This window comes from Gigantopelta aegis, chromosome 2, assembly GCF_016097555.1.
Source record: "Gigantopelta aegis isolate Gae_Host chromosome 2, Gae_host_genome, whole genome shotgun sequence".
NCBI classification, from domain to species: Eukaryota; Metazoa; Mollusca; class Gastropoda; order Neomphalida; family Peltospiridae; genus Gigantopelta; species Gigantopelta aegis.
The window spans coordinates 33,641,926-33,668,995 of NC_054700.1; the positions used below are offsets into that span (position 1 = coordinate 33,641,926).

The window sequence follows — 27,070 nt, forward strand, 5'->3', positions numbered from 1 at the left end:
AGAAGAAAAACTGATGTGTAGATTACTATAGGGCCATAAAGAAGAAAACCTGTGTAGATTACTATAGGGCCATAAAGAAGAAAACCTGATGTGTAGATTACTATAAGGCCATAAAGAAGAAAACCTGTGTAGATTACTATAGGGCCATGAAGAAGAAAACCTGATGTGTAGATTACTATAAGGCCATAAAGAAAACCTGATGTGTAGATTACTATAGGGTCATGAAGAAGAAAACCTTGTGTGTAGATTACTATAGGGTCATGAAGAAGAAAACCTTGTGTGTAGATTACTATAGGGCCATGAAGAAGAAAACCTGATGTGTAGATTACTATAGGGCCATGAAGAAGAAAACCTGATGTGTAGATTACTATAGGGCGATGAAGAAAACCTGTGTAGATTACTATAGGGCCATGAAGAAGAAAACCTGATGCGTAGATTATTATAGGGCCATGGAGAAAAAACCTGGTATGTTTAGATTACAATAGGGCCATGAAGAAGAAAACCTGATGTGTAGATTACTATAGGGCCATGAAGAAAACCTGATGTGTGTAGATTACTATAGGGTCATGAAGAAGAAAACCTGATGTGTAGATTACTATAGGGCCATGAAGAAGAAAACCCAATGTGTAGATTACTATAGGGTCATGAAGAAGAAAACCTGATGTGTAGATTACTATAGGGCCATAAAGAAGAAAACCCGATGTGTAGATTACTATAGGGCCATAAAGAAGAAAACCTTGTGTGTAGATTACTATAGGGCCATCAAGAAAACCTGACGTGTAAGATTACTATAGGGCCATGAAGAAAACCTGATGTGTAGATTACTATAGGGCCATGAAGAAGAAAACCTGATGTGTGTAGATTACTATAGGGCCGTGAAGAAGAAAACCTGATGTGTAGATTACTATAGGGCCATGAAGAAAACCTGATGTGTAGATTACTATAGGGCCATAAAGAAGAAAACCTGATGTGTAGATTACTATAGGGCCATGAAGAAAACCTGTGTAGATTACTATAGGGCCATGAAGAAGAAAACCTGTGTAGATTACTATAGGGCCATGAAGAAAACCTGATGTGTAGATTACTATAGGGCCATGAAGAAGAAAACCTGTGTAGATTACTATAGGGCCATGAAGAAGAAAACCTGATGTGTAGATTACTATAGGGCCATGAAGAAAACCTGTGTAGATTACTATAGGGCCATGAAGAAGAAAACCTGATGTGTAGATTACTATAGGGTCATGAAGAAGAAAACCTGACATGGTCTGATTACTATTTCTTCTGGTTTGTTTGTATGTTGTTGTTTTTTTTGGTTTTTTTAAAAACCACAAACGACCAATATTATTAAAACGTTTAATAACATCAACAAAATTCATGCCAGACTAATAAAACTATATACGACATGTTCAATTATACTATAATAAAAGTAAAAACTATACTTGGCTAAAATGCATGTAAAATATTGGTAAATGGCCCATAAAAGCAAAACCTCTACACAACTTTAGTAGCAGATAATGTCCATGCTGCAAGTTTTCTAAATGAAGTACAATAAAATATATGTAGTAATTAAAAATAATTGGGGAAGTCAAAACATTTGGTACAATATGTATACAAATTGTTCAAAAATATTCTGTGGCAGTCATATAATTTAAGAAAAAAATACAGGACTGAATGATTGAAGCCTGTTTTTGTTAAACATAGGTGTTTAAGCATTGTATATGTACATGTAGTTACTACATTGTACGACAACAAACAGGTTTTATAAATTCAGCCCTTAATAATCTTGTATAAATATATCCTGAACGTGTTTCAAAGACAGATATGGAGCTTCTGACACCATATGATATCCAAGTCCATTAACAATACCATGATCAACAATTTAGTAAAGAAATATGGTTGTTATCACTTCTAGGGACCAATCCATTGTAGGTCCAATAAGATATTTGTATTCTCTTTCCCAGAGAGGATGCCCTGACCTGCTAACTCGAATGGCAAAGCCATTAACACTTTCCAAATCGTATATTTGCACAAGGCAGGCTAAAGGCATTTTGAAGAAGGTTGCGACTGCTCCCTAGAATTAGTCATATACATTTGCCTTTAAAATGACTCCATCCCACAAGAAAATTCCTCCTTCCTATTTTGCCAGCACATTAATTTATTAACCATTGGCTATTGGATGATAATTCTGAGTCTTAGAAAGGAAACTTGCTTCATTTTTCCATTAATAGCAAGGGATCTTTTATGTGCACCACCCCAGTCGGGATAGCACATACCACAGCCTTTGATATACCAACCATGGTGCAGTGGCTGCCTGTCTGACTGGTACTCAAGACGGTTTCACAAACCCAAATCTTTACACACAGCTCATTGGACATTTTAAGTTATTCTCATGCTTATACTCGATGAAGGTTAAAGCGTTCTCGTGGATACAAACAGGACATTGAGTTAGTGGTTAGTGAGAGAGAAGTCAATTTAGTGGCCATACATCTATTGAATTATCAACACTTACTCGGGGCTTGAATGTAAGAATTGGGTCTCCCACGGCAATTTTTAAAAGAATTGCTCTGGCTAAAACAGCCCACCAAAGGCAATTTTGAGCCTGCCTGTGGCAATTTGTTTTTTAAAGTGACATTTGCAGAAAATAAATCTGACTAAAAGGTTATTTTGCTGTATGTAGACATTTCAAACGTGAAAATGTTAAATATTGGCAAATTATGTACACCAGGTGTATATATTTTCCATTGTTGAGGAGTTTAACCAACAGCACAAAAGTGCCATCAGTAATGCTTTCTGACCTATGGCAATTTATATCTCAGTGACAGCAATTGCCGTTGGTGCCGTTGTTAAGTTCGAGCCCTGCTTACTTTCTCTGGAATCCAGTACTGGAGTGCAAACCCAGTAGTAGTACGTACCAGTCTAAAGGGTGATGGCTTAGCCACCATGCCACTGAGGCCTGTCGCTCATCGGATATACAAACAGATGTGATGACAGCATGCTCTCATGAACCAACTGTCCAAACAGGGACTGGTTTTATAAACTCAAATCTTTACAAGATGGAGCTTATTGCACATATATACAAACAGATGTGATGACAGCATGCTCTCATGAATCAACTGTCCAAACAGTAGCTGTAAAACTAGTTGCCCATTCCCCAAACAATGACTGGTTTTATAGTCAAATTTTTATAAGATGGAGCTTATTGCACATGTATACAAACGGATGTAATGATAGCATGCTCTCGTGAATCAACTGTCCAAACAGTAGCTGTAAAACTAGTTGCCCATTCCCCAAACAGTGACTGGTTTTATAGTCAAATCTTTATAAGATGGAGCTTATTGCACATGTATACAAACGGATGTAATGATAGCATGCTCGCATGAATCAACTGTCCAAACAGTAGCTGTAAAACTAGTTGCCCATTCCCCAAACAATCTTTATAAGATGGAGCTTATTGCACATGTATACAAACGGATGTAATGACAGCATGCTCTCATGAATCAACTGTCCAAACAGTAGCTGTAAAACTAGTTGCCCATTCCCCAAACAATCTTTATAAGATGGAGCTTATTGCACATGTATACAAACATATTTGAAGCTAGTATATTCTAATAAATCAGCTATCCAAACAGCAACTGTGCCAACAGTGATGATATGTGGTGCATATTCTGTCATACATTGTCCCGATGGTTAATGAGGCTAATTGAAACAAGAATTCTGAGAGTATTGTTAAAGCAATAGATGTACCCTATCAGGCCCAACAATTTTTTGTATCTGCTAAGTTCAAGGGGTATAACTATGTCAAAAATGGGTAAATTGCCATGAAAGTCAAACTTGATTTGTAACAGTGCTTAATAAAAATTTACACAAAATTGTAGATTAATATCTTGAGGCATGCGGAAAAAACATCTGGAAACCTCATGTGGGACAGATGGACGGACAGACAAAAGGATGGAGATGAAACCTATAGTCCCCTCTGGTTGAACCAACTGGCGACTAATAAAACATAATTGAATCAACAGTCAAGTTGTATTCAGGATGTTCATTACGTATCTGAGTAGATGGTTCTTATTTCAAAGTACCTTTGAAGTATTGAGCACCTTCTGAAACCATGTACATTTTGTAAACAATCTATAATATACAACAGCTGTTTGTGTAAAAAGCTGATGAAATCTGTGAGCTAAAACGTTATAAGGATTAAATGAATGAATGAATGAATGAATGAATTGATGAATGAATGAATCAACAATTATTTAATGAAGGTCCAATGTGTCCATATTATTTAAACAAGTTACAACACTGAACAAAGCCTGGCCATCACAGAGTATTGTGGTCAGTGTTACATGTGCACTGGACAATGAGCAACTCTCTTATGAAGTGGCACAACAACAGTTTACTATTCTGTAATACATCCAACATTCAAATCAGACTGCATAAATTTGGGTTTTAATAAAAAATAATTGTTTACAAATTTACACTTCATGTTGTCAGTTCACATTACATTTTCTCCCCTAAAGAAATTAGAGTATGAACACAATCATTGTTGACATACATACATATTATGCATGTAAAGTAACCTTTTCACCTAAATCTACAAATGTGTAGTATGCTATATGTTAAAATAAGATAAAAGGGATCTTCTTCATCGTTCAAGCTGTAGCTGATCATGCTTTAGATTTGGAGTCCGGTTGTGGTGATAAAAAACGCTGTCTCTGTCAAGTTTTCTTTGGAACCCCAAAGCTTGACAGCCAGTGTTGCTCCATTCGGCCAGTGCTTTATCCTGGCTTAATCGTAGAGGTGCAGGATTGCAGGATGTGCTCTGGGGACTGTGGTTCTGTTTGACATGGACATTCATCAGTGTCTGCCACTTTCAGGCGGTACATATGGGATCTGACATGGCAGTGACCGGTTCTTAGCCTGGGATTGAAATAGCAGACTGAGAAAAGCAGTCCATTTTTGGGATCTAGCAGGTAAAATAAAAATTCACCTGCTAAAACCAGCCCAAAATTACAGGTCGTTTTTCAAAAGAGAAATGCATGTACGATTGGATCAAGATACTGTTATATTTTAATTCCATAATGCTCTAAAATACATATCAGAGGTCCTAATTTCTCACACACCCATCGCCTTGTGCCGTCTATTTTCAACAAGGTCATATTTGTTTCATAGCAAAACTTTTTATTTTTATCTGCTATTTAAAGAAAATAACAGCAGGCCATATTTTACTTCCTATTTTGAGACCTGGATTACAATAAATTGAGAATGGTGATTAAATTTACCATATTACTACATTTAAATAATGTTGAGAATGGTATGAGATTGATTACTTGATATATTTGTCTTTGCACTAAGTTTAATTTGTTCACTGGCAAAGAAGCAAATCCTGGCTTGGTGAAACAAAACAAATTGATGAAGTTTTTGACATGCATTATAACTAAAGCAAATATTAAATTTCTTTGTTCCTAAACACTTGTCACACACCGACATATGGATGAATATCATAACATGCATTTTGGCTTTAACAAAACGAAACCACATGAACTTATCAAGGATACAATTTTACAAGAGGAATATTCTTCATTCCTAAGCACTTGTCATACACTACACAAATGGATGAATTCCTTAATATGCATTATGACTTTAAAAAAAAAAAACCCAGATGAATGTATCAAGGCTTGAGCTTAACAAGAGAAATATTTTTCATTCCTAAGCACTTGTCACACACCGACAAATGGATGAAGTCCGTATCATGCATTGTAGCTTTAAAAGCAAAACAAAACCAGATAAACGTATCATGGCTTCAGTTTGACAAGAGGAATATTCTTTGTTCCTAAACACTTGTCACACACCCACTCTGCATACACTTCTTGTTTGAGCATCGTGAATGCTGCCTCCGTTAGGCCTGTGCAGTATCGGTGAAACCAGAAATTACAGCCACTCTCACACAGGATGGCCTGGTCGTTATCGTGCACCTCCTTGTGACAAATACCACATGGATAGATGGGTGGAGCATTCGGGTTGGACGGATTGAACACCATCGGCTGGTTTGGAGGATACATCTTGCCTGAACCGTGTCCCTGAGGGGCCATTCCCGGCCCCTGTGGTCCGTGCTGCGAGAGAGGTGGCCCCTGGGGGCCGTGCTGCGTGTGTGGTGGGCCCTGCTTGTTCAACATGCTGGGGGACTGTCTGGTAGTATTCGACACCGGAATCTGATCCTCAAATGGGTTCTGGGCGACGATTTCCGACTTGGGCGTGGACGTGTTGTTTGATGGTGGCAGTAACTCTGCTAATGTGTGTTTCTGTGGAGAAAATATAAATATTACATATCTGATTATATTAATCTAACATGTTATTAAAGCTGCTGATCCCAGTTTCCGAAATACATGTACTGCTGAATATACATTTGTTTGTTTTGCATATATATTTAATTTTGAACTAAGTACCATAAACATTAGGACGACCGAAAATATGATGTTGGATTTGTCGAAAACTGATAATTGAAGTTAAATGTGTAATTTAACTATAAAATTTATAGCTGTAACCCCAAAAGTATTTTACACCACCTAATAACTTGAGTGGCCTGCTGCTTTAATAACATTATTTATTTATCTATCTACATGGTTCAACATAAACAAATGAATAAAAACTATACAAAGCACATGTGTAATAATAAGTGTAATTACGTAATTTGGGGAAACAATGTCATAACATGATGTTGCTTCCCCATTCCTAGCTCGGAATGTGCAATTGAAATATGACATCACTTGGTCGTCTCCTTCTAGTTGTGGATAAACATTTTGAGACGGCCCTTGTTATTCATAAAAAAATAGCAATAATAATATGGATAATAAAGAAACTTGTGTCAGATTCACTTATTACCCTCGCTTTTGCTTGGACCATACCAGAATCCTGACACGACACACAAGCTTGTATAATAATCTCTATAAATCACTTTAAATGAATTGCTAAGTTAAAAGATTTTTGTTCATATAATTGGAAAATATATTTCTCTGTGGCTAAACTGTTTTCAATTTGCTAGCCACACTTGCAAATCATGAGTCAGGAATCTACTATATTACATTTGCAACAGGGAAAAAATAATTTATGCAAACAGTTGAAATACTAGAATGCTTGTTTTGTCCATTAAAATGACTTTTGGTTATTATCTTATATTATTTTAAATTTAAATAGTAGTTTGTTTCTAAAGGAACACATAATTTATTGAAACCATAATCATTTTGAATACATGAGCCAATTGCAGACCCTGAAATAAGTTTAAATACTATTATAAGCTAATTATGGAACTATTGTTATAAACATGGCAACATGAATACATGTAACAGACCAGTGGAAAGTCTATTATTGTCTCAAATGAAATAGAGTAGTGGAAAGTCTGGGTTATTTTTACTGGCTGTAATGCATTTCATTATGTGCATTATACGGTCGCACGTGCATTGCGAGGGCGGTGATCTCCAGCCAATGGGAGACCGCTGCAGTGAGAGACAAATAAAAGCGGTTAGCGATGAGTGTTCGGGGTCTTCCGCTGGGAACGTGATTGGGTCGGTAGGTAAAACAATATGAGTAAATATTAGGTTAATTGGGGCTGGGGGTGGTCGTAATTTACTGTAGATTGTTATTTAATACATTAGACAGTGAACACTGCGATTATATGTTATGTTTTGTATTTTGATAATTTATTATTATTTCAATTGGAGTTTGTGTTTTATTACATGTAGTAATTACGGCATTTGGATGAATTTCGAATCTGCGTGGATGAGCGCCCGTGAGGGAGCCTCCATCTCCTGTCAACATTCACTTGTTGAGGGTTGAGGGGAGATTGACGCTCACTCGTGGCCGTTCCGTCCTCGTTGATGGTTTTATTATTGTTGTTCTAGATTTAGGACAGTTACATACACACCTGACTGTCAGGTTTCTTATCATCCATAACTGTCAGCATTACAACCACAAACACATTTCAGGTCGCTCACGTTGCCATGTAGACAGACCTGAAATAAATAAAGCACTTGTAAGTATTCTGAGAATACTATTAAAGCAAAACATGTCCCCTACCAGGCTCAACATTTTTTCTTATCTGCTAAATTCAAGGGCCATAACTCTGTGAAAAGTGGCTAAATCACCATAAAAGTTAAACTTGATCTGTAACAGCACATGATAAAGCTATATACAAAATTTCATCTCAGTATCTTCAGGCATTGCAAAACAAAATTCCGGGATTTTTTTTTTTTGATACCTCCCAACTTCAAGGCCATAATTCCATCAAAAATGAAAGTCATACTTGAATTATAACAGTACATGATAAAACTATACACAAAATTTTAGCTCAATATCTCTAGGCCTGTAAAGAACATCCGGAAAACTAATTTCCATATCTCCTAAGTTCAAAGGCCATAACTCTGTCAAACATCAGTAAATCGCAATAAAAGTTAAACTTGTTCTGTAACAGTACATGATAATGCTATACACAAAATTTCAGCTCAATATCTCGAGGCATTCTGAAAAAATCATCCTGAAAACTATTAAAGACAGACGGAGATGAAACCTCCCTCCAGGTAGACTGGTAGGGGACTAATAATATCCAGGGCTTGCTCTGCCATTTGCCAAATTCACCAATTGAGAATTTTAGGAATAACTGGCAAATTTTATTTTAATTTGGCAGAAAAAAATTCATGCAATAATTAATATTTGCTGGAAAATAACAGTTTTACATTTTTTGACATAATTTGACAAAATGTTTTGCACACCCAGAGCTAGCCCTGATATCAATGTTCATACATGTATGTAAAGATCACAACAATCTTAACAGATCTGAAATGAATAACACAGAGTTATTTTAAACCTGACCAGTTCTAATAATTGTGAGCAATCTGTCACAACAGGGCTCTACGTTAAGAATGTATACATCAGGTTTAAGCAGGATGCTAAAAATTAATAGCAAATTTAATCAAAAACTCTGTAGTCAAATTCAAGAAATATTTAGCTAAGTAGAATTATTTTTAAAAATAGACATACACATGTATACAAAAGTCTTTAAAGATATTTGCGGTTTTCTAATTAGCTTTTTGGCAAATTGATGACATAATTGCAAAGTTAAACTTTAAGTCACATTTGGCGAAATTAATTAAGGACAGTTAAAACCCTGTTTTCCAGCAAATCAAATCCAATATATATGACAATAGCAACATATGTGGCTGAAACTGCCATGATTCGATCAACATATACACCATGAATATTGTCACCCCTTGGTGTATTCAGAAATATATTTGAAGTTATTTTAACCTAATTAAAGCCGCACACCCTAGTTCCATCCAGCGAAAATAAATTATAATTTGGTTAATCTACAAACCTGTAACACACTTAGATCACGTTTTTATCAAATGGAGTGAAAAAGCAGGTTTTATATCTATAAATACCATGGGAATCCCCATGTCCCAATTGCTTGAAATAATTTCGAAAGTTAGTATTCTGATGTCACCGGTAGAAGCACAACAATGCCTACGTCACGACAAATTTCACAGACTTGGAGTGCGTTCGTTTCACCTCTCCTTGACATGTTCCAACTGTTCTGTCCTGGTTGTATCCCCTCTCCAGATATCGTAAGACTTAGCAAAATTATTGGTTTTAAGGGTTTGTAACGTTTTGTATTGAGACACTTACTTGTCTGAACTTTATTGTTACTGAAAATGTTCACGAACTGTGAAGAAAAATCTCACAAATAAACAACAACAAATCGGATGTTGATTGCTCGAACTGTGCACGAGAAAACAAACCTAACCAAAATGATAACGGTCACGTGATATACCAACGTCTGTGACATTAAAAATAGATTGGATCTCGCTTGCTTAACGGTTTTTTCTCGACAACACGTTTTGTGAAACAAATGCAAAAAATGCATTTCGTGGTTTTACAAACATCAGGTGAATGGAAATGTGTATTCTAAATAATAAAATGTAAGTAAAGTGCAATTTTATTTGTGAAAAATGAGGTTTAATAGCGAAAAACAACGCCGTAATGGTTAACAAATAAACGTAACTAGGGTGTGTCCCTTTAAAACTTAACATTTCATTGGTTTTGGGGTGAAATATTTTGAGGTCAACATGCTTGTACTCAATCTGGGCAGGATTATTTCGGGCATATATTGTTTTATATGTCTAAAGCAGCACCTGGATAGGACTTGCAGAGTCTGCCCAATGTGAATGTGGTGCTGAAGAATGCACCCAAGTGCATTCTACAAGTCTGCCCACACCTAGTTGAAATTCAACAGAAAATAAGGGTGTGTCTTACACCCCTCAGCACCAAACTGGACCTGTCAATGAATTCCAGAAGACAGCAAACTTCATTACTGATATGATGTCCATAAAAAGATTGAACACAGTAGAAGAAATGAGTAAATGAAAAATGGGTTACGCAAAACCAGATTTGTACTAGCAACGTGTGAACAAAACGATTATTCTGTCCCCCTCCCCCAACCCGAGTCCTTGGGCAGAGATCATTCCTAGGCATAAGCCACTAAATATTTAATTTAGTAAGTGGATTGTAAACTTATTGACTATTTAGCCACCACTATAGTCCATCCCATACTCCTAAAAACATATTTTTGGTTAATAATTTCAGTTTGGTTTGACGTAAGAAGAAAAGTAAGTTTTGCAAAATAAGGAAAAAAAACCAACAATTTTTTGGTGCAATTTAGAATACTATTTGATCAGAAATAAATAACTTGTAGTAAATTCCATGATATAAAAAAGGCGTTCCCTGTGCCGTGGGAAAGAGACTATAGTGTAGATTTTGGGGAACTTGAAAATCTGTCTACCATCTGTCCCACCCGGTTACTAGTCATTTTGTACCATTCATTTCGTACCATAGTTTATGGTCATTTCGTACCATAGTCGTTTCGTACCATAGTGCTTTGGTCATTTCGTACCACAGCCATTTCGTACCTACTTTTTACCATCTCGTACCATAATGTTTGGTCATTTCGTACCATAGTCATTTCATACTCGGTATCTTATTTTTGTCATGGTATGCCACTTCTTATTTTTATTGTTGACAAATAAACGTTGATGTGTAAACATCCCTTGTAACAGTCTTCGTGGAAAATTAAGGTTTTTCTGAGATCGGCTTGTCTTAGAAGATCTTGATATGTTATTCTAACACAAGGTGCTCGTTGGTAATTAATATGATGAACGGAAACGTGAGGAGATGAAAGTAATATATCATCTTTTTCTTGTTCTTTCTTTTTTTCTTTCTTTATTAAGGGGTGGAGCTTCAATATATAAAAAAAAAATTGCATTAGCCTAATGTTTATTTTTTTAATCCAGTAATTTGACATTTTACTATCTATCATTCAACTAAGCTGCACAATAAATGATTGTGGTACGAAATGACCAAACAGACATGGTACGAAATAACCATGGTACGAAATGACTTGGGTACGAAATGACCAAATAACTATGGTACGAAATGACTTGGGTACAAAATGACTATGGTACGAATCGACTGGTTACCTCCCACCCTATAGAAACATCCCTGCTAACGTCAATGACATGTATGCACCAACTAAGTGATTTATATTGTGGTCAGACGTTTTCCAAAGTTACCTCATATACTAATACATTGTTGATTGCTGCCTTTGTCGGCAACAAGTGATGAAGCCAAGGGTAGACAATTTTCGAACCAATTTTCTTCTTTTGGATGGCCCTCCAATATACAGAAGCATCAACATCCTTTCCTCTTCGTTCTGCCAGGTTACACTTTTTATCTTTTTCAAATCTGCAAATATCTAGTATTTATTTTTTAGCACTACAAGAAAATCACAGCATATTTAAGGTATAGACAGCAGTGAATGTACATCGATGCTGTACTTCAGTTTGGAGTGGGGGCGCCAAATATGTGGACAGAAAATACAACGAAAAACGAAAGATGGCGGCTGAAGGCCGTCAAAATCGTAACTTTTGTACTGATTCAGCTGCAACGGCGTCTTTCTCTGATATTACGGGCGGTTATAATCAAAATTTCAACAGGTTTGAATTTTTGCAACATTTTTTAATGTCTGCATGAATTGTAGTGTTCAAATATTCAACTATATACGATCTAGGGTGATTTTATAATTTAAGCAGACGTCAACAAGCTTGGTTTAAACGGGGACCAGACAACTCGGACCGGGGGACAACTAGGCCCAGACATCTCGGCCACGGGGCCGAGTTATTAGACTGATAGACGGGGCATGCTGTGACACATTATATACGTGTTAAGTATGATAGTTGGCCATGTCGTAGTGTCGAAGTATTGTACTATATGGTCACCATTAAGAATGACAATTGTGTATGTCGTAGGCGCATATCGTAGTGTCGGATGGGTTTCTAGAAGTATTGTACTATAGAAATAATGCAAAAGACATCATTTGCCAAATTCCCACATTTATTACATTAAATACATACGCACATATGTACGCAAAAACCCCAACAGAACACATATACATAAATAGTTATAATAAAGAAATAAAACACTGTGACGGAACATGCTCTTAATTTTGTTTTCGCCTGTGGCGATATTAATTGTTTTAGAGGGCCGTGTGCAGTTCCAATATGCACTTAAGCCCAGTTGGCCAGTAGTTACGTAATACCTCCGCGAGTGCGGTTTTTACAACCGTGATTTGGCGACTAGGCGCCAGGAAGTCTAGGCTTGTAAGAGAAAAATACTGTTTGGTTACTGTGGAAATATACACATCATAGTATTCGGTTCCGCGTCCTGTCTCCGGACCAGTCTGGGATTTATAATAAATAGCTAGGGTTTTAGAGATATAGGGGAGAAACAAAAGGAAGGCTCCAGGGGATCGCTGTCCGTCCGGACTGGTAATTATATATTTTCTGCTCTGTGTATAACCTTGATGTGATTGATGTGACTTTAAATATTTTAATACTGTATTATACCAATATTATTTAAACGGTGCTGCCGGTCATCTGACGCAGTATACTGTAGGCTCACCGTTCTGATATATATATATATATAAAGCTTATCCAGTCATCCTAGAGGACCTAGGTAAACTGTAGGTTATTGTCTTTATTGTGATAGGTACCAGTATTAATTCTGTGTTACAAGGTTATTGAACGAGTAGTAAGGGTTAATTAAAAATTAACCAGTTAGGAATAGAGTTGTAATTCCTTTATTAATTAAGTTCTCCTGGAAGCGTTTCTCAATTATCACACGTGTGGGTGTTGTGTCACGGTGAAGTGATTAGCATATTGTGTAAACTAGACACCTAGAGATTAACTAATTAAGTGATCAATTCTGGGTTGTTATTATTTGTTGTTGTTAATTAACTACTGCGGCAGTACATTTGTCAGCGTAGGTTAATACAGATTCCAAAGTGTATTGTGTTTTTGTTGTGTTTTCTAGTGAACTAAACGTGCTATATTATATATACTTTATATAAGATCTTATTTCTGATCATACCTAGACGAGCCAGCGGGTATAACTGCCTGTTACAGAGAGATCTAATAGATATACAGTTAGGAGAGATATTTGGACAATCGTGTTTCATTCAGTTACGGGTATTATAGGATCCCCGTGACAAACACCAATCACCAAAAGAACATAGAAATAAAACGTCCAACAAAAGATAAAAGTCAGTGTTGTTACAACGATAAATAACTTTTGCATGTTTTTTCTGGGATCATCTCCAATGTTTAGGTCACCGACTGTAGAACAAAAACAAATTATTCGAACAGCGGAAACTATCTTCAAAGATAAATAGATCAGCAATTTATCAATTTAACAAAAAACTAATTCTTTTATTTCTGTGAGAATACTTTAATTTAAAAAACAACACTTGTTCAACAATATTGTTCAACAATAGACAAGATTGTCCATGTGCCGAGTTGTCTCACGGTGGGTCGGGTTGTCTCAAAACTCTGGGCTGAGCTGTCTCGACGTGGGCCGAGTTGTTCTCCGGGCCGAGTTGTCTGGCATTCGTTTAAACAATATTTATCGCCGTTCAAAAACAGTAGCGGTCTGGTAATTGACCAACAGGCATTAGTCTATATTAAGGTCTTTCGCAATATGAATATTTTACAACCAATAAAAATAAAACATAATGATTATAACTTGTTAAAAATTTACTAACAAAACTTCATAATAACAGTGATAATAGGACCCCGTTCCACGAAACAAGCTTAGTGCTAAGATTGCTTCATGTAAGAGTGCCTAGATCTGTCATCTCATTAGTGTCCGTTTAGTAATTATGCAATGTTTTAGGTAGCCTGAGTACTCTGACTGTAAGAGAGCTAGACGGACATTTGGACATAAATACGCTCTCATTACAGTCAGAGACCAAGCTATGTATTTTTTTTGGCAATTCCCAACAACCAAAACGTTGGCAAAGATTTCCGCTCTAATACCACAACAATCCTATATTTGACGTCAAATACCTTTACATCGATCATTTTCGAGTTAACTGATTAAAAAAAGATCCACATATTAATCACTAATATTTATGTCCAAATGTCAGTCTAGCTCTCTTACAGTCAGAGTACTCGGGCTACGTTTTAGGCAGCGCTCAATGTTAATATTGTTATGACCAAAATATTGGCGGGGTGACTGACTGAATTTATTATCATCACCATCTGATAACTAATAACACCAAAAAGTTCAACACATTATTCAGTCCTGCGCATTTTGTTAGCTTGACTGGGATATGTCATCATATGACTGCTGGACAGCAAAATCTATATAGATCTGTGTTAATACTGTTATGCGTTTGACACAGTTGTGCAGCAAGGACACTTCATTGTATACTAGGATTCCCAATTGGTCATACCAGTGGAGTCTATTAATATGCATCATAATTGGTACCATTCAGGACATTTTGCAGATTTTTGTGCTTGCAGTGCTTTGGTGAAAAATAATCATAAGTACTGCAATCAATGTTTTAGTACAAAGCAAACTCATTTGATTAATTGGCGTAAATGTATGTATTGATCAACTTGAGAGTTCCAAATGTGTATTTTATTAATGTGTACCCTGTGAGCGATAATTATGTTCTGGACATAAATATTCTCAGTGTAATATAATTTTATTGTAATCAGGTCTTAATTGATATGCTGCAGAAATTTTTTATAGGCATCAGTGTTCGAGATTAATAGTATCCAAATATCCCGTGGATACCAGAATTTAATTTTGGATACTAGACTCCAAGAACCTAGCATCCCATCGGGATACCATATAATGTTGTTGGTGTTTTTAATCCTATGTTTTTATTTTTTGCTGAAACAATGAACGTTATTTACTGGTGAAGTTAAATAACAGTATTTTTTTAGCTTGTACCCAGTCTAATGCTATGCTGTAACAATATCTCCCCCAACTTGTACCCAGTCTAATGCTACACTGGAGCAATATAGCGGTGTAACAATAGACTGTGAACCGCTAAGTCGCTATTGTCTTTGTTGGATTATTCCTCCCTTCAAATTTTATTTGAGATATTGATTCCACATCTGCAGAAAAAAAATCATTAGTAATGTCAGACACACTTATAGATTACTGCTAAATATTAATTTATGTCAGTATTATGCAAAAATTTATCTAGCAAATCTTTTTGCTGATTCCGTTTGATTGTGAATTCCATAAATACCGCGATTTCGATTACGGCATAGCAATAGACTAGGAACGAGAACAGCATCATCCAAGTTTGTTACAATGTTATTTATGAATTCCATTTTAAGTGGGATACTAAATTCTCAGGTGGGATACCTGATTTTGAAATGTTAGTATTCAACTTGGATTCTGCCCAAACAAAATTAATCTCGAACACTGGTGGCATACTCAAATATACTACAATGACATTTCTCACTATTCATTACTGACACTGATTAAATTATGATATTTGTTTTTCTTCCAAGAATGGAGGATTCACAAAGACCAATGAGTAACAGCAGTGCCAACAGTTTTGTATCCAATGACAGAGGACCACGTCCAAACCAGCCCATTTGCATTGGAGAAGAAGTTCGCATTGGGATTCATCTTGCTGTGGAACGGTTTTGTTTGAATGAAACACAAAAAGGTTAGTCAGTAAACACTGCAGAACTTTTCTACAATATATGCACATCGTTATATAGCCATGACCATTTAAAATCCATCCATCACTGTGCCATATTGTTTGGGGTTTTTTATGTCGTCATTTTTTGTTACAAATATGCATACTATTTTTTATAACATCAAATATTTTTTGTTGCAAATATGTGAATATTATTTTTAAGCCTTTTGTTTTTAATGATTTAAAAAATATATTTTCACACAATATAATTAACAGTACTTGCAGGGTTCGTACGGAGTTTGAAAAACCTTGAAAAGTATGGAATTTTGAAAATCCATTTTCCAGACCTGGAAAAAGTATGGAAAAATACCTCTCTTTTTTGTGAGTTGGTTTGAAAATTTGTCTTTAGGGCTCATGGAGAAAATCTTGGTTGCGTGAAACCGGCGGAAAATGTCAACGTTTTCCAATCTCGGCACTAATGTACATTTGGGACATTTACCGAAGATTTGAAGTACGTGCTTGTGCAATGCATATGACAAAAATATTGTCCATTTTGTCAAAGTATATACTGATTGTTGAGTAACGTGAGTCTTGAAAAATATTTTTTTGTCTGGAAAAAAGTCTCGAAAAGGTCTGGAATTGTTTTTTTTCCAAGGTGTATGAACCCTGTACTTGTGTTGGAATTGATGGGGCAGACAGCAAATACACAATATGCTTTCTGATAATACATTTCCCTAGCTGCTTTTGCTTTCCATCTTATCTTTAACAGTAGTTTAAATCTATTAAGAATTCTTGATTTTCAGAAGTGATAATATAAATTTTGTGCTTTTTGTCCATGTCTCAAGTCTTCTAAATTGCGGTCAAAAAGTTACACTTCAAGTCTTCTTTTGTGACTGATTTCTAAAAATGATTGTCATCAGTTTCTAGCATTTGTTTTCATTTTGAAATTTTCTAAGCAAAGCTAGAGTCACACTGGAAAATGTTTTAGTTTAGTAAATTTTCAGATATTTAGAGTATTTTCCTGAAAATTATTAAAATGTGGCTAATTTAAGGAATATTTAATTAGCCAAAGACTAAATGTTGTAGCCACTTTGTAGTATACAAATTGGCTAATTTAACAATGGACAGTGTGAGCCCAGCAAAGATTGCTTTTCACTTCACAAAAGGTTTTCGAGTCTTGTGGGTAGATTGAATTTTTTATGATTATTTCTTTTTCAGAATTGGAGTTTACCTCGTCTCTCACAGCAACCGAAAGGGCGTATATTCACAGACTCAGTGATGACAAGGGACTGAAAGCCAAGAGTCGGGGGTTAGTCTTGTACCAATCCATTTGTTTGTATTTTTGAGTGCTATGTCCACATGTATATAAACATTCATGGCTATCTAGTGTTGGAAAGGGTGGGACATAGCCCAGTGGTAAAGCACTTGCCAAATGCACAGTACTTCTAGGATCGATCCCCATTGGTGGCCCATTGCAAGGTTCGCACAGGCTTGAAAAGGCCTTGAATTTGAGGTGCAGTCTTGAAAAGGTCATGAAACTGAAAAGGCCTTGAATATTGTAGTTTGGCCTTGAAAAGCCCTTGAATTTAGTAGATAATCATATGTAGTGAATTATATATTTTAATAAACTTATTATTAATATTATTTGATATATTTAAAAATAATAATCCACAAATAAACAATTGTTAGCTATGAAAAATTACTTTAAAATCGATGACGAAATTGTTTTGCACGGTATGAAATAAAGAGTTATTTCCCTTTGACAGTCGGTAATTTCCGTGCCGTAACATGCCGAAAGCATGTATGGAAATGGCGGCAACAGAAGCCAGTTTTCCTGTTTCAAAAATAGGTACTACTTGTAAAAATGGGGAAAACTGTTTTTAACCGCTAGTGGTTATCCGAATATGACTGGGTTAGAGAATGCAAAGTGGACAATAGAAAGGCGGTGTGTTCATGTTGCAAGAAAACGTTGAATCTATCTAAAATGGGCGAAAGTGCACTCAAGTCGCATATGTAAGGAGCCTTGAAAAAGGTTTTTGCTGACTTGACAAAAGCCTTGAAAAGGCCTTGAGTTTTAGTGGTGAGTGGCTGTATGAACCATGCATTGGGCAATTTCTTGTTCCAGCTAGTGCACTACGACTGGTATATCAAAGGCCGTGGTATGTGCTATTCTGTCTGTGGGATGGTGCATATAAAAGATCCCTTGCTGATAATTGGGTAGAGTAGCTCATGAAGTGGCGACAGTGGGTTTCTTCTCTCAGTATCTGTGTGATCCGTAACCATATGTCCGACACCATATAACCGTAATTAAATATGTTGAATGTGTCATTAAATAAATCAATTCCTTCCTATTGAACAGAACATTAATTTTGTACATACCAAGATGTCTTTTCTGTTTACTTTCTCAGAGATACAGAAATAGAGTAGCACAAATACAGCTTTTGATAGACCAGTTGTTGGTTACAAGTTAGAATGGATATAGGGGCTGGATGTAACTCTGTGGTAAAGCACTCGCTTGATGCGCAGTCAATCTAGGATCGATCCCCAGTGATAGGCCCATTGGGCTATTTCTCATTCCAGCCAGTGCACCACAACTGGTATATCAAAGGCTATGGTATGTGCTATCCTGTCTGGGATGGTGCTTATAAAAGATACTTTGCTACTAATGGTAAACATAGCAAAAGTACCAACTGTTTGACATCCAATAGCCCATGAATAATAAATCAATGTGCTTTAGTGCTGTCGTTAAACAAGACATATTTTCTTTTTTTAGAATGGATGTAAATCAAACATGGGTCCTTTGAGTGGCACAATGTTTATGTCTGTTATATTTTCATATATATACACATAAGCATCCTTTCACGATAGTCTAGAAGAGGTTCAAGTACCTCAAAGGTGACAAGAGTTATGGCCCTTTAGGTTTTAGCTGTCTATTAATTTTTGGACCGTAACTAGATAAACTTTTTTTCTATGTTATATATAAGACATTAAAAAATGTTAATCCATTTAGGTCTTGATCTTGCTTCCCATTCAAAATAGAAGTTATTTTGTGACAAATAAAAAATTCATCATTCTTATTAAAGTGATTTGGTATGAGGCGTGGATATATTCTTGATGAATCATAGTCACTTCGTACCATCCATTTCGTACCATGCTGCCTGGTCATTTCGTACCATTGCAAAAAGTCATTTCGTACCCCAGTCATTTCTTACCCTAGTCATTTCATACCAGTATATAGAAAACGAATCGACTATAGCATAAAAGCAGTGGGGTATTTTTTAAAAACTTTATTTGGACAGTTTGAAAATCAGAACACGTTATTGTGCAGCATATCGTTATTGATAATCATAATACCTGTCAACTGTTATTTCTATTTTATTTGACGAGCCGTATATGATATTTACTACAAATTGCGAACTTTGATTTTGTGTGAAATGGCTCCAGATAATTAGTCAAGGAAGGAAATGTTTTATTTAACGACGCTCTCAACACATTTTATTTATGGTTATATGTGGCCAGACATGGTTAAGGACCACTCGGATATATAGAGAGGAAACCCGCTGTCGCCACTTAATGGGCTACTCTTTTCACTTGGCGGCAAGGGATCTTTTATATGCACCATCACACAGACAGGATAGCACATACCACGGCCTTTGATGTACCAGTTGTGGAGCACTGGCTGAGATAATTAGTCAAAAACACAAAACAACATAATGGACCAACAAAATATTATTTATTTATTAGGTCTTCTTTTCAGACTTTGGACAAGTTAATATTTGGCATACGGAAAACAACAAGTTATACATGTATGCAGTCAGACCTCGTACCGGTTGCAATAGCATAACCAAAAATTATACAAAATGGCAATAATTTTTAGTCTTTTGCTGATAAAATATCCCTTAAATTAACCACAGATTTGTACTTTAATGTTATTTTGTAAAAGAAATTACCGGGGTGATTGTTATAAATTGTTATGCCATGGTACAGTATGACTTTCAGTTATGGTACGAAATGACCAAGGTATGAAATGACTTTCTGCAATGGTACAAAATGACCAGGGTATGGAATGACTAGGGTACGAAATGACTTTTTGCAATGGTATGAAATGACCACGGTACGAAATGACTAGGGTACAAAATGACCACGGTACAAACAATAAACAATACAATTTCTTTTTCCAGAAAGGGAGCCGGCCGATTTATCACAATTTACAAAAAAGAAGGTGGACATTTGACTAACTCGTTTGCCTCCTTCCAACTAGCTCGAAATTCAAGATCACAGATACACAATCTTCTTAGTCGATTCCCTCTATCCAGCAGAGAACGTCAAGAGTTACAACCCCGAACGCAAAAACTCTCTGTGTCAGAAGGTTAGATTAAAAAACATTCTTATGATGGCTAAAAAAAAATTTGTGTAGTTCAAAATTAAATAAACAAATTATTGAAATTAATTATCTAGGTTATCGATGTTAAATGAGTAGATTATCAAAATTTAATAAGCAATTATAAGAATTTTAGTCGTTAGGTTATAAAACATTTAATAGTGGATTATCAAAATTTAATTATATAAGTATAGATTATTAAAAAGTGAACACCAAAATTTAATTACGTAGATTATTAAGATCTGAAAAGTAGATTTCAAATTTTAAGTAGATTATCAAAATTAAATATGTAGGTATCAAACTGTTAATAAGTAGATTATCAAAATGAATTAAGTATACTATCAATGTGGTCGTTATATTTTTTCTACCAAAATATATTTTGTATACGAAAAACTTCACAAGTGGGTTTAACTTATTTATTATTACTTCAAATTGTTTTGTTTTGACAGTGACCCGCGATTTCAACAAGACTACAACAGGCCGACTGAATAATGGCGTCCCACAGATTCCTCCCAAGCGGGGAAACTCCGATCTCGACTCGTTCAGACAGACGCTGCCAATCGCTGATCTTCGTGATGATATTGTTCGCACCATTAATCAAAACCAGGTGATGTTGGTGGCTGGGGAAACAGGCTCTGGAAAAACCACTCAGGTAAACAAAGAAGAAACCTAATTTAATAATTTACTATACTGTCCCAAAATGAAACTGTGCATAAAAGAATTCTGAGTTAATTTTAATGGATTAATTTGCATTTAGGAATACAAACAAAGATAAAACACAAACATAGCAAACATTTTGACTCTGTAATGTGTTAGTATAGGAATAGACTTTTTAGTGGGTACAGGTTCCAACTCATCAATATGTGACACATTTTTTTCTTCTGATTTACAGTATTACAAACAGTATACAAAAACACTGGTTTTCAGTTAATTATTTTAATACTTTACTAGTTAACATCATATCCACTTAACATAATTTACACTCAAAGTACTGTGCTAAATAGGAAATAGTGTTGGGTGGCAACACCTATTGTAAATAAACTGTCTGGCATATAGAATGTAAAGTTAAAATATGACGTCACGGCTAGACTCGATCTATTGTCATTATTGGATCTATTTCCTTTTTACCATAAAGGTTTAATGTTGCATTTTTAACACAAGCTATTACAAATAAAAGATATTAAAATTGTGGCTATGATTGTCATCTTTAATAAATGTTGGTGTTTAAAAGTTATTTAGTTGTATTTATCTAGGTTTAACAAATGATATTGGTGACCTACTGTGAAACAATTTCGGAAAACTTGTCACGTCTTTTGTTACCAACCGCGAACAATTGTTGCAGCTCACGATTGTCGGGCTTGGGGCTAATCGACACGGGTGGTTGGGTATGGTAGGGTATAGCCGACTAGTAATGAAAAAGGATAGCACAATCACACTGACAGTCACTGTATTTTTAACGAGTGGGAGAATGTTTAGGTATATTGGGCTAGTACTGTATTTTACCAGAAATAAATTAACTGGAGAACAGGTATAATTAAGAGTGGGACTGTCCGGATAAGTTTGCTGTGACAAATGACTGTTTGAAACCAGTATCAGACTGGAGAGCACACACACATCTGAGTGGTTAGTTTTACGATAGGGGGGCAGGCTGTGGAATACCAGATCGATAACTGCCGAGAGGGTGGTACTAGGGGTTCGGCTAAGGCATGTCACTAATACACAGCGATAGACTGGGATTGTAAATAAACTGTCTGGCATATAGAATGCAGTTTTAAAAAATAAATTTTTAGAAAGTTTTTTTAACATTGGATCTATTTTCTTTTTACCTTTAACTGTGTAGCATTGTTATACACACATCTAGGACTCTGTCGTATGTAGATATGTGATTGTGGCTATGATTGTAATGCTGAAGCTCTCTTATGTATTAACTCATTGATTTATTTGTAACTTGAACTAGGTTCCACAAATGATATTGGATGACTACTGTGAAAATTCCAAGACTTGTCGAATCTTTTGTTGCCAACCGCGGAGAATTGCTGCGCTAACGATTGCGGAGCGTGTGGCTCACGAACGAGGGGAGAAGATTGGGCAGACTGTGGGATACCAGATCAGACTGGAGAGCAGGTATAGTTAAGAGTGGGAGTGTCACGATACATTGGACAGACTGTGGGATACCAGATCAGACTGGAGAACAGGTATAATTAAGAGTGGGAGTGTCACGATACATTGGGCAGACTGTGGGATACCAGATCAGACTGGAGAGCAGGTACAGTTAAGAGTAGGCATGTCACAATACATTGGACAGACTGGGATACCAGATCAGACTGGAGAGCAGGTATAATTAAGAGTGGGAGTGTCACGATACATTGGACAGACTGTGGGATACCAGATCAGACTGGAGAGCAGGTACAGTTAAGAGTGGGAGTGTCACGATACATTGGACAGACTGTGGAATACCAGATCAGACTGGAGAACAGGTATAATTAAGAGTGGGAGTGTCACGATACATTGGGCAGACTGTGGGATACCAGATCAGACTGGAGAACAGGTATAATTAAGAGTGGGAGTGTCACGATACATTGGGCAGACTGTGGGATACCAGATCAGACTGGAGAACAGGTATAATTAAGAGTGGGAGTGTCACGATACATTGGACAGACTGTGGGATACCAGATCAGACTGGAGAGCAGGTATAGTTAAGAGTGGGAGTGTCACGATATATTGGACAGACTGTGGGATACCAGATCAGACTGGAGAGCAGGTATAGTTAAGAGTGGGAGTGTCACGATACATTGGGCAGACTGTGGGATACCAGATCAGACTGGAGAACAGGTATAATTAAGAGTGGGAGTGTCACGATATATTGGACAGACTGTGGGATACCAGATCAGACTGGAGAGCAGGTATAGTTAAGAGTGGGAGTGTCACGATACATTGGGCAGACTGTGGGATACCAGATCAGACTGGAGAGCAGGTACAGTTAAGAGTGGGAGTGTCACGATATATTGGACAGACTGTGGGATACCAGATCAGACTGGAGAGCAGGTACAGTTAAGAGTGGGAGTGTCACGATATATTGGACAGACTGTGGGATACCAGATCAGACTGGAGAGCAGGTACAGTTAAGAGTGGGAGTGTCACGATATATTGGACAGACTGTGGAATACCAGATCAGACTGGAGAGCAGGTACAGTTAAGAGTAGGCATGTCACAATACATTGGACAGACTGGGATACCAGATCAGACTGGAGAGCAGGTATAGTTAATGTCACGATACATTGGACAGACTGTGGGATACCAGATCAGACTGGAGAGCAGGTATAGTTAATGTCATGATACTTTAAACAGACTGGGGGATACCAGATCAGACTGGAGAGCAGGTATAGTTAATGTCACGATACATTGGACAGACTAGGGGATACCAGAACAGACTGGAGAGCAGGTATAGTTAATGTCATGATACATTGGACAGACTGGGGGATACCAGATCAGACTGGAGAGCAGGTATAGTTAATGTCAAGATACATTGGACAGACTGTGGGATACCAGATCAGACTGGAGAGGAGTATAGTTAATGTCATGATACATTGGACAGACTGTGGGATACCAGATCAGACTGGAGAGCAGGTACAGTTAAGAGTAGGCATGTCACGCTACATTGATGCAGGCCTTGAACTTACTGACGGCAATTGCTGTCATTGAGATATAAATTGCTGTAGGTTGGGAGTATTACCAACGGCACAAAAACTCTAATGATGGAAAAATGCATACACCTGGTGTACATTATCTGCCAGTGTATAACGTGTACATTTTAAATATGACATTAAATATTTGCAGCAAAATAATCTTTCAGTCATGTTTATTTGCTGCAAAGTAAATGTTTTTAATATTGACGTAGGCAGGGTCAAAATTGCCTTTAAACAAAATTGCCATGGGAGACAAATTGTTACGTTCGAGCCCTGTCATTGCTGATGATATCATACACAATACCCTTACTTGTATATCAGTTAATATTTTAACCCTGTATCGAATCCTATTTTAATTTTGTATCTATTTACCAACACCAATTCATACTGAGATTTATACTTATTGACAAGATATTTCCTTCAAAGAAAATCAGTGAAGTGGACATACAATATGTGCCTGCTTATGTCAGTATGTCTATGATGTTGTGTTTCCACATTCAACTGTGTTTAATCAGTGTTTCACTCTTATCAGGTTTATTTCTTATTTTAAAATGATTTCACCCAAGCTCCAAATTCTTGTTTTACTGGCAAAATGCTGTGAATCGGGTATTGTGATACATATCATATCATATTGTGATACGTATCGTATCATGAGGTAGGTGTATTGTAACACCCCTAATAATCAGCAGTAGCATAAATACTGTAACACGGAAAATGTTTGTGCTGGCATTTTTCGTGGAACTTAACGATTTCCACGAAAAAATATAAGAATATAAAATATGTTTAAAAAAATTCAAATCAAATTTTCCTTTCACCTGATATCATTTGGACCCATCCAAGCATTTATAACAAAAAATAGTATTTACAGACATGGAATTAGAAAATTGCATATTGTCATATTATATCCTGTAAGTTCACTCCGAGACATTTTTTTTTATTTTATTAAATTTTCTCTTTTAGGGTTTCACCAAAGACACTGCTGACTTTTTGCACCAACGGCGTGTTGTTGAGAACAGTTATGGGTGGAGACAGCTCACTCAACATGGTTACACACATTATTGTGGTAAGCATGTTCATGTTAGTTCTCGTTATGGGTGGAGACAGCTCACTCAACATGGTTACACACATTATTGTGGTAAGCATGTTCATGTTAGTTCTCGTTGTGGGTGGGGACAGCTCACTCAACATGGTTACACACATTATTGTGGTAAGCATGTTCATGTTAGTTCTCGTTGTGGGTGGAGACAGCTCACTCAACATGGTTACACACATTATTGTGGTAAGCATGTTCATGTTAGTTCTCTTTTTGGTCACATTATAAATGATGAACTTGGATGTCATACATTTGGTAATTCTGACATGTAGTCTTGGAGAGGAAACCGACTACATTTTTCCATTAATAGCAAGGGATCTTTTGTATGCACCATCCCACAGACAGAATTGCACATAAAATGGCCTTTGATATACCAGTCGTGGTGCACTGGCATTTTGTTATTAAATGCACATCAAGTAAACATTATGACTGAGATAGATTCCACTGTTATTAGTTCCTACCAGTCCAGTCGTAGGGATCTGTCTTTCTGTCTGTCCCACATATAGTTTTCTGGATGTTTTTTTCACAGTACAATAAAATTTTGTGTATAGCTTTACCATGTACTGTTGCAGATCAAGTTTTGACAGAATTATGTCCCTTGAACCTAGAAGATATGAAAAAAAAAATTCTAGACGTTTTATTTTTTTTATTTTTTTTAGGTGAAATTTTGTATATAGCTTTATCATGTACTCTTAAAGGTCAAGTTTAACTTTCGTGGTGATTTACTGATTTTTCACAGAAGTATGGTAGGGGACATGTATTGCTTTAGCAGTACTCTCAGAATGCTTGTTAGTTCTAGAGTAATTCATGATACCTAAATTTGAGATTATGAGATTTGACATTTTAGTTTTACATTTCAACTTTAACAAAAGTATTTAAAAAGTAAGCGGCAGGATTTAGCTCAGTCGATGGAGCGCTTGCTTGAGGCGCTTGTGTCGCAGGATCGAACCACCTCAGTGGATCCGTTCAACTGATTGGGTTTTTTCTCGTTCCATCCAGTGCACCACAACTGGTCAAAGGCTGTGGTATGTTCTTTCCTGTCTGTGGGAAAGTGCATATAAAAGATCCCTTGCTACATTTATCAAATGTAGCGGGTTTCCTCTATTGACTACTAATCAGAATTACCAAATGTTTGACATCCAATAGGCGATGATTAATATATCAATGTGCTCTAGTGGTGTCGTTAAATAAAACAAACTTTTTTTTTCTTTTTCTTTTAAAGTAAAAACAATTATATAATAAAGTGAAAATAATGAATAGTAAGTTGTGCTTGCTTTGATGACTTATTTTACTGTAAGGTAAAACTGTTCATTTTTACTTTTTGTATCATTATCTTAGTTTGACACTCAATAGTCGATGTATTTTACATGCTGGAGTGTCATTAAAGCTTCATTCATTCACTTCACTTGGATTGCTTTCAGGACGAAATACACGAGCGAGATCGTTTCAGTGATTTTTTGCTGACATCTTTAAAAACTTTACTTGAAAAATACAAGAACTTAAGATTAATCCTAATGAGTGCGACACTGAACATTGACCTGTTTTCCAAATACTTTAACGACTGCCCAGTCATTCGAGGTAAGTTAAGGCTTTTCATTCCATGCCATATTTGTTAACAAACTTGTACTCTATCATTTAGTATGAGGGTTGAACAGCACTACGCCAGATAGGTACATAATAATTTTTTTCATGTCAGGGTTTCTGCCAGAGGGTAAAATTGGTATGATGCCATACCCAAATGTTTTGCAGATTTTTTCTTAAGTTAACCTTTTGACAAAATTAATTACTTTTATTATTACTGTATGATATTCTTAACCATAAGTTAATCCAGTTTCTTTCTGGGGAAGGACCCCCATACCCCCTCTTGA

The 27,070-nt window shown here is 36.3% G+C and overlaps 2 protein-coding genes across 4 annotated transcripts in view; one reads left to right on the forward strand and one right to left on the reverse strand.

Annotated features, from left to right (window-relative positions):
• Positions 1 to 1,339: 1,339 nt before the first annotated feature.
• LOC121384065 (protein pygopus-like) lies at positions 1,340 to 11,713 on the reverse strand. The gene is made up of 3 exons (XM_041514288.1): positions 11,613 to 11,713; positions 7,916 to 8,003; positions 1,340 to 6,296 (listed from the first exon to the last, which is right to left on the reverse strand). The coding sequence occupies exons 2-3, from the start codon at positions 7,952 to 7,954 to the stop codon at positions 5,790 to 5,792; spliced, it is 546 nt and encodes a 181-aa protein (XP_041370222.1). The 5' UTR covers positions 7,955 to 8,003; positions 11,613 to 11,713; the 3' UTR covers positions 1,340 to 5,789.
• A 228-nt stretch (positions 11,714 to 11,941) lies between these two features.
• LOC121384074 (3'-5' RNA helicase YTHDC2-like) overlaps positions 11,942 to 27,070 on the forward strand; it is a 43,766-nt gene continuing 28,637 nt past the window's right edge. The window contains exons 1-8 of one of the 3 annotated variants that reach the window (XM_041514298.1): positions 11,942 to 12,035; positions 15,909 to 16,069; positions 17,261 to 17,351; positions 20,224 to 20,411; positions 20,873 to 21,075; positions 22,381 to 22,547; positions 25,070 to 25,172; positions 26,624 to 26,780. In XM_041514298.1, coding sequence (XP_041370232.1) covers positions 15,910 to 16,069; positions 17,261 to 17,351; positions 20,224 to 20,411; positions 20,873 to 21,075; positions 22,381 to 22,547; positions 25,070 to 25,172; positions 26,624 to 26,780 — 1,069 coding nt within the window. In that variant the 5' untranslated portion in view covers positions 11,942 to 12,035; position 15,909. Of the gene's footprint in view, positions 12,036 to 15,908; positions 16,070 to 17,260; positions 17,352 to 20,223; positions 20,412 to 20,872; positions 21,076 to 22,380; positions 22,548 to 24,021; positions 24,051 to 25,069; positions 25,173 to 25,350; positions 25,389 to 26,623; positions 26,781 to 27,070 lie in introns of those variants that run through there. The other 2 variants (XM_041514307.1, XM_041514315.1) reach the window with 2 other exon arrangements.

What these genes read in the sequence shown, in the direction of transcription:
- LOC121384065 (XM_041514288.1), bottom strand. Translation starts at nt 7,954, where the DNA reads ATGCTGACAGTTATGGATGATAAGAAACCTGACAGTCAG. An exon ending in ATAAGAAACCTGACAGTCAG is followed by an intron (nt 6,297 to 7,915) that starts GTGTGTATGTAA and finishes TTTTCTCCACAG; the next exon opens with AAACACACATTAGCAGAGTT.